Genomic DNA, 8,534 nt, shown 5'->3' on the forward strand with positions numbered 1-8,534 from the left:
CACCACCTCCTATGCCCCCACCCTCTCCTTATCATACTATTCCTACACCACCATCAACACCCTCTTTCGAGACTACCCCTCCTCCTCATCCTCTCACTCACCATATGCACACCTGATTTAAGAGTGGCATCATGAAACCCATAAATCTTCTCACTCTTCATGCTTCCTACATTTCCTCTGTCCTGAGGTCACACATACATGCTTTGAAAGATACAAACTAGCATAAAGCCATGAATGAGGAATATAATGTTCTTGTTACAAATCAAACTTGGTTCCTTTTTGCTCATCCACCAGGAGCGAATGTGGTACTCTCTATGTGGCTATTCAAACAGAAGTTTAATGTTGATGGCTCTCTATCGTGCTATAAATCATGGTTGGTTGCAAACGACCGTAGTCAGTAGTAGGGAGTTCATTGTGATGAGACTTTCAGTCCGATTGTTAAACTAGCTACTATATGGACGTTAGTTTGGTGGTCTACCAACATTGGCCTATTCATCAGCTTGACATGACGAACGTTTTTCTTCAAGGTCATCTTCAGGAGACTGTGTACATGCATCAGCCACCAGGTTTTCAGGATCCACATCATCCAGATCATGTTTCCTACCTTCACCGATCCTTATATGGTCTTAAGAAGACCCCCGGGGTCTGTTATCGGCGGTTTGCTCAATATGCTTTCTCATAGGGTTCCATCACAGTCTCACCAATCCATTCCTATTCATTTATCATCATGACGTTGACATTGCTTACTTGTTACTATATGTTGATGACATTGTGTTGACGACATCATCTACGACCCTGCTTCGGTCCATCATAGTTCAGCTCAGCTGGGAGTTAGCCCTAATAGGTCTAGGGGCTATTAATTATTTTCTAGGGATTTCTATCGCCCGCTTTCCTCATGGTCTCTTTCTTTCTCAACAAAAGTATGCTTCCGAAATTCTTGAAGATGTTTATATGCTTCAGTGTAATCCAACTCGTACACCTATAGAGACGACTCACAAACTGGATGCCACAAGTCCTCCTATCTCGGATCCCTCCCTCTATCGCACAAATCCATCCCTCTATCGCATTCTTGTCGGTGCCCTTCAGTATCTTACCTTTACTCACCCAGACATTGTCTTTATGGTTCAGCAAATATGTTTGTTTATGCATGACCCACGGGAGCCTCACTTCCACACACTTAAGCACATTTTGCGCTACATCAGAGGGACCTTGGATCACAGTTTACAGCTTCATGTTTCCTCCTCATCGAATCTCCATTCTTATTCTGATGCCGACTGGGATGGATGTCCAGTCTCTCACCGGTCTACCTCGAGCTATTGTGTTTTTCTTGGAGATAACCTCATCTCTTGGTTGTCCAAACGGCAAGGTTCATCTCTCGATCCAGTCAAAGGCGGAGTATCGTGGCATGGCGAATGTCGTTGCTGAGACATGTTGGATTCTTAATCTACTACGTGAGCTCCGGTGTCTGCCCACCAAAGCCACCATTGTCTACTGCGACAATATCAGTTCCGTCTACATGACTTCGAATTCAGTTAAACATCTCGCACGAAACATGTAGAAATTGACATAAATTTTGCTCGTGATCTGGTTGCCCGAGGTGTTGTTCGTGTTTTTCACGTCTCATACAAGGTTGTCGAATACAAGGGGAACAGATATGATTAGATTTGATAGTTCAAATGTTAACTAAACTAATAACAGTAAAGTAAAAAAAGAAGGGGTTTTGTTTAAACTCAATTAAACCGGATACAAAACAAACAAATAAGTGCAATGAATTTTAGTTATTATTTATGGTTTTCTAATGTAATTAGTTATCTAGGTCCAGTTAACTAATTTGTATAATTATTAAGACAACTTATACAAAGGTCATGCAATTAATTATCAACAATTATAATTAAGTTCCTATCATTAGAGATTTGATCTAAAAATTAACCTACCTAAATGGCTTAACAAAAGGCCCAACATAAATAATCCCAAAAATACCTTATTAAGCAAACATTCATCACTAATGATGCTTAAATAAATAATTTGGAAATTTAGGTATTTGTTTTATCGTCAAACTGAAAAAAAAAAAAAGTTGATTCTTTTTTGGATTTTCCCTGTTTAGAGATCAACGATGGAATACTGCCCACAAAAATCCTTCGTCGCTAAAGGGCACCGACAGGATCAGCGACAGAATCAGCGAAAGACTTCTTATACTTAGGAACGGAAGTTGATGAAAAACCATGATTTTCGTCGTTGCTCCATCATTAATATGGTGTTAAAGTCCGTAGGAAATGTGTTGCTAAGTTCTTCTTTCATCTCCTCACATATTCGATCAACAATAACCTACAAATAAAAATAAAAACAACTAAAACCATTTAATTGTGATACGCTCAACTTCATAGAAAATAGCAATGAACTTTCAACTTCATTATGCTTTAGCAACATACTCTCAAGTTGACACGATATAGCAACTTACTTTCAGCTCAACACCATTTTTAATAATACACATAATAAACAAGTAAATAGCAACGTTAGAAATAAAGCAATCTCATATTTACTCTGTGGTTGTAAAAAGGATTTAGAAAAAATTACAAATTTTACCCTTTATATTTAGCACAAAAATTACATTTTTTTACACATTAGAAATAAAGCAATATTTATAATAGGATGCCGAGTGTAGTGATAGTTATGAGAGTGAACCTTGAGTGGTCTAATGAGTAAACCCCTTGTCCGTTGACTGAAATTTCAGTTTGATGGATTTCTACCAACACCATTGTTTCCTGCAAATTAAAATGTCAGAATTGTCAATATGAAAAATCTTTAAAAAATGCTAAAGTTGCATAAAGACATTAAATAATATACTTTTATTAAAAGAAGATGTATTTGAAAATATGTTCACATTAGAAATGCATGCTTACAAAAACACAATTAATGTTTTCCCGACCTAAATTTCTGTAACCTGTTTTACTAAAAGCAATAACAAATTAAATAAATTCATTCATTTTGTGAACACAAGTAATAATAAATCTATTTCACAATTGAACAAAAATTTGAAGAAAAATAATCAAATGCTTATCATCTATATGACGATTATTTTTTAAGAAATGTTAGGAAAATAATTAGACTATTAGAGTGGTAAAATACACCTTTTTAAATGCTATCAAACGGTTGGTTTTGTATGTTTTTCCTTTTTAATAACATTGTCGTTTCTTGAATGATGTTCACATTCGAAATGCATGCTTATAAAAACACAATTTTAACATATGATTACACAAAAACACTACAACAACAGGGGTGGAGGCAATCAAGCAGTAAAACATCAACACAAGGGCAAAATGGTCAATCTAACTTGGGTAACCTAGAAACAAGTAGCAGCAGTCAAGCCTTTCAGGTCCACCTAACACGGGCTTAACAATACCACAACAGGGGCAGAAGCAACCAACAAGAATTACATCAATCCAAGGGCAAAATGGTCAAACTAGCTTGAGGAAACAAAAACAAGTATGATATTCGTAGCCTTGAGCATGCGCAACCTTCTTAAAGATCAAGTAAAGTAATAAAAGGCTACATTGGTACACTTCACTAATTTTTAATTCCATATCTACCCTCCACAAGTAAAATCTTTAAATCATTCATATTTTTTATCTAGTAGACCTGAAAACATCCAAGCTGGTGGGGACAACTTATTCAATCTAGTTAGAGCAAGCCTTCACCATGTCAACTAATCTACAAAATGCCAATGAGAGGGGACTTAACAGTAGGAAAAAAAACACAAATCATGTTCTGAAGAAACTTTTTTAACTATCAGAAAATTTAAGCTAAGTGAATAAGATAAGCCTTCAAAACCATCAAACCCTAGTAAAAACAAAATGACGTAATCAAAAGAAAACAGAAGAGAAGGGATAATATCGAGAGTTACCTGATGTTATCATTTGAAGAAAAGGAATTATATACAACTTCTAGACCGAGTACCATAGCGTGATTGAAACGGTAGAAGTGCAGTTGCGATGGTGGCGATAATGGAGGGGTTTATCGCAGGAAGGAACCAAGCGCGAGACGTAATTTTACTGAAGTTGTATCTTTTATGGAGGGAATACAATATTTTTTATCTATTTGGGAGGGAATCCCCGAATATTTAGGAGGGAAACGATCGGTCGCTGAAATAAAAAAGCAACATCTATCGCTAATTTGTAGGAAAACCCTCGCTAAATTAATAAAACCATCGACAGAATCAAGGAAAATCGATAAGTCAATGCGGGAATCCGGGTCCGTCGCCGATCCCTTGGTATAGCGACGGATTTATTCACTGATTCCGTCTCTGATACCCTGTTTCTAGTGTAGTGTTAACTCCTCGATTTCTTGGAGACTTGAGGAAGAATCGAGCTCTGTTTCTGGTAGTGGTAACTCCTCCATGATTTCCATTGGGAGACTGAAGGAAGAATTGGAACTGGAATTGGAACTGTCAAACATTTCCCTTTGCAGTTTGTGGCAAGCGTCAATATTCACAGTCTTCAAAGAATGACACTGGTTGGACAAATTGTCTATTTCTAAAAGACTAGGGCAGTCGTCAATACTTAAAGATACGAGAGATGTGAGGCCTTGTATGCTCTTAATGGACACCAGACCTGTGCAATGTGATATCTTTAAGGAAACAAGAGGATGGGGATGACATTCATCTAAGACAATAATCTCCGGGCAGAAATCAATGTACAACCTCTCGAGGACAGGTGATATCATTATTGAGCTGTTGGGTGCTCCATCTATCCACTTTTCCAGTCTTTCCATACCCCGTAGTATGAGCGATCTCAACGATGGAGACAAAGGCTTCGTTGATCCAGTAACATCGGAACTCCTTAAGCATGTCAACTTGTCCATAAACCATAACTCAAGATCCCGAAGATGTGGTAGATGCTCAAGCGTCGGAAGAGAGAGACAACTCCTGCAACCTATTAATGTGATTGACATGAGCTTGTCAAAGGGAATCCATTTCCCTTCAATATCCATTGCCATCTTCGTTACAGATGTCGGGTAATTATCACCAAAAAAAGGGGCTATTCCTAAAAGATTCGGGCATTTCTCGATACTTAAAGATTCAAGAGATGTAAGCCCGTGTATGCTCTTAATGGACACCAGACCTGTGCAGTCCCGTATCTTTAAGGAAACAAGAGGATGGGGATGGCATTCATCTATGAGAGTAATCTTCGGGCAACCATTGATATTCAATATCTGGAGGACGGGTGATATCATTTTTGAGCTGTTGGGTGCTCCATCTATCCACTTTTCCAGTTTTTTCATGCGTTCTAGTCGGAGCGATCTCAAGGAAGGAGACAAAGGCTTGGTAGATCCAGTAACATTGGAATTCTTTAAGCATGTCAACCTGTCCATATCCTCCAACACAAGATCCCGAAGATGTGGTAGGTGCTCAAGCATGGGAAGAGAGAGGCAACTCCTACAACCTATTAATTTGATCTGTACAAGCTTGTTAAGGAGCATCCATTTCCCATCAATATTGATCCCCATCTTCATCACCCATTCTGGAAAACTATCACTAGAAAAATTCTGAATTTGCAATATTTTCACATCCCCAGGGAGTTGCAAGCCTTCCAATACTTCCCTGTCGTTTCTGCTGGCACTTTCATGATTTTCGCTCCAACTGAATTCAATCTCATATAAACTTTTCTTGCTACATAAATCTGCCTTGACAGCATCCTTTTTGCTCCTAACATTTTCTAGATTGAAAATACAGAGCTTTCCCCTGAGGTGTTTTAAACGGCTAAGCTCTTCAATTCCATGCCCCACGTTTCTAAGCACACGGAAGTAAGGCATTAATGTTCGAAGAGAAGTTAAATGTCCCACAAAATTGGCGGGAAGGCTTTGGTGGGACTCATAATGTCGCAGGCTTATCAAATTTCTCATTTCTTCAGGAAACTCGAGATGTAGGCAGTCAAGCAGCTTGAGAGTTTGCAAATGGTAAAGTTTACCAACAGATTTTGGAAGAACATGGATTTTGGTATTTGACAAATCAAGATACCTGAGATGCACCAACTCTCCAATTGAATCGTCTATCATCCATATTCTACATCCTTTGAGTTTTAGGATTCGTACGCACTTTAATCGTTGAAATGGAAATTTATTCTCAACTCCACCTTTGATGAACAATGTATGCAAATTTCTAGCCACCAGATTCCTTTCAATGAACTCCAAAGAAACCTTGCCTTCGAATTCATCGTCCTCGTTCTTTTCTTGGTAAAAAGCGAGATGTCTAACCTGAGGAATACATGCAATATCATCATTTGTGGCATCCATCATCAGATGTAAGCTTTCATGTTTTGAAAGTGATAATGAAAGATCATGCACCAGATCATGCATGCTACAACGAGTGATGTGACCATACTCATCCCTTTCAACATCTTGAAACAACGAATTGCTGACCAAAATTTCAAAAATATCATTCGCCACATCCTCCATCTCTTTGTTTCTTTCATCATGCGCTTGAACCAACCCTAAAGCCATCCAAAATAGGACCAGTTCTTCCCTTTTCATGACCTTATCTTTCTTAAAGATTGAACAATATGCAAAACATTGCTTGGCCATAGAATTGGGAAGATTATCAAAGCTCAGTTCCAAACTCTTTTGAACTCTCTCCGTTTCATCTTCAAGATCCCAAACTTTGCTATTTCTAATGGCCAACCACTTCTCTTTGTCATTGTAATTTGCCAACATGCCACCTATTAAATTTAAGAGCAATGGTAAACCACCACACTTGTTTACAATCTCACGGCCTATCTCGTCCAGTTCTCGCGATGGTATTGTGCCTGCCACAAACGCTCTTTCTCTAAAGATGTCCCAACAATGATCATCAGAAAGACCTTTTAAAAGACATGAATCAGCCTTCATTCCGGTTGTTCCGATATCAAGCTTACGTGTAGTGACAATTATGCCACTTCCGTTTCTTGAGTTTACTTTTATCATACAACTCCTAAAATCTTCCCAATATTGCCTCTCTTCGACCCAAACGTCATCCAAGACGAGGAAATATCTTTTTGTTGCTAATTCCTCTTCAAGACTTTTAATTAAATTGACCTTGAGGTCTGACATAGATTTCCTTCCGGAAAAAGATTCATAGATCTTTGCGAGAAGTGTGTTGATGTCAACCTTAACAGACACACACAACCAAGCTTTCACATCAAAACGTTGCTGGATTTTTGGATTATTGTATACGGACTTAGCCAGAGTGGTCTTCCCCATCCCGCCCATTCCCGTAATGGGAACAATCGTAAGTTTTTCTTCTTTTCTTGACTCTGTTAAACGGTGTATGATGCGCTCTTCATCATCCACCCTCCCAACAATTTTAAATTCTTCTGGATGTGGAACAGACTCCCTCCAATAGAGACGATCTGGAACAGGGGCAGCAGAGTGTTCACCTTGTAGTCCTAAACTGTTTGCTCGTGTATCGATGTCAAGCAAATTTTTATTGATATTTTCGATTTTATGACCAAATTCATTACGAAATGAAAACCTTTTCAAGCTTGGAAGACACGGTACCTTTCTTTCCACCTGATCTTCTTTGTTTATTTGACGCCTCAGCATTTCGTAATGAACCTCATCCAACACATCATCAGCTTCACCCACTACATCTTTTAGCTGCTTCAGCCACACCATTACAGCCCTTGTTTCCTTTTTTCCCTCCGCATCGAGCAACTTGGCACGAATCAGGTCCAATGTTCTGTGTAGGCTGATCAGCTTTTCTTCGTAACCCCAGGCAATGGCTAGTTCTCCGGCAGCAATAGACAACATCTTTTTCAGTATCCCCTCGGCAGCAATAGTCACTAAACCTTCGGCCATTTTCACTGTTGTTGAGAACTGATAAGAGAGGAAGAGTGGATGGATGAATGGTGGAAGAAAAAGGTGAAAGTGATAAATTAAGTCTATGAGATGGTGGAACAAAAAGAGACTCAATGAATGAAAAAGCAGCCACAAGGATATTACTTTGTCGGCAATTATAGTGGAAAACGGTATCCAATCCAAAAGGTGTCCAATAATTGAGTTATTCAGCATTCTATAGTAATCATTTATAAATTTCAATATTTCATTATAATTTCTCTTTCAGTAGTTAATATATAATGTTTTATGTAATTTAGAATTTACCTTTGTGACTGTTTTATTTATATTTACCTTCTGATATACTTTTTTTGTAATATAATATGTATCCAGTTTTTCAGTTTTAATCCCTACATTTCTTTATATAGTCTGAAAATAGATTTTTCTTAGGCCATTTATCTAAAAAAATGGAGATTTTTTTAACATATGTGTCAATGAAAGTACATTGCTATTATTTACATTCAACTCTACTTTCACCTAAAGTTTTAATGGTGGAAGTATCTGATGTATCAGTAGCAAACAATATTAAAAAGATGCTAGTCCTGTCATATTTTCAGCTTCTGGTTCGATTTTATCAAGAAAATAAGTGGCTACCATGATCTCTCAATTGATTAAACTTACGTCTTCTTGAAACCTCTGTTCAGTAAACCAATGCCTTTTTGGATTCAAGT

At 37.9% G+C, this 8,534-nt stretch overlaps 1 protein-coding gene across 1 annotated transcript; it reads right to left on the reverse strand.

The window, feature by feature from the left end:
- Positions 1-1,965: 1,965 nt before the first annotated feature.
- Positions 1,966-7,929, reverse strand: LOC145159229 (putative disease resistance protein RGA3). The gene is made up of 3 exons (XM_079078163.1): positions 3,902-7,929; positions 2,683-2,762; positions 1,966-2,325 (listed from the first exon to the last, which is right to left on the reverse strand). The coding sequence occupies exon 1, from the start codon at positions 7,825-7,827 to the stop codon at positions 4,315-4,317; it is 3,513 nt and encodes a 1,170-aa protein (XP_078934289.1). The 5' UTR covers positions 7,828-7,929; the 3' UTR covers positions 1,966-2,325; positions 2,683-2,762; positions 3,902-4,314.
- Between the last annotated feature and the right edge of the window lie 605 nt (positions 7,930-8,534).

Source organism: Lactuca virosa, chromosome 2 (assembly GCF_052849685.1).
Source record: "Lactuca virosa cultivar CGN04683 chromosome 2, Lactuca_virosa_CGN04683_v6, whole genome shotgun sequence".
Lineage (NCBI taxonomy): Eukaryota > Viridiplantae > Streptophyta > Magnoliopsida > Asterales > Asteraceae > Lactuca > Lactuca virosa.

Bases quoted from the DNA above. Each gene is read 5' to 3' on its own strand.
- LOC145159229 (XM_079078163.1), bottom strand. From the start codon at position 7,827: ATGGCCGAAGGTTTAGTGACTATTGCTGCCGAGGGGATACTGAAAAAG.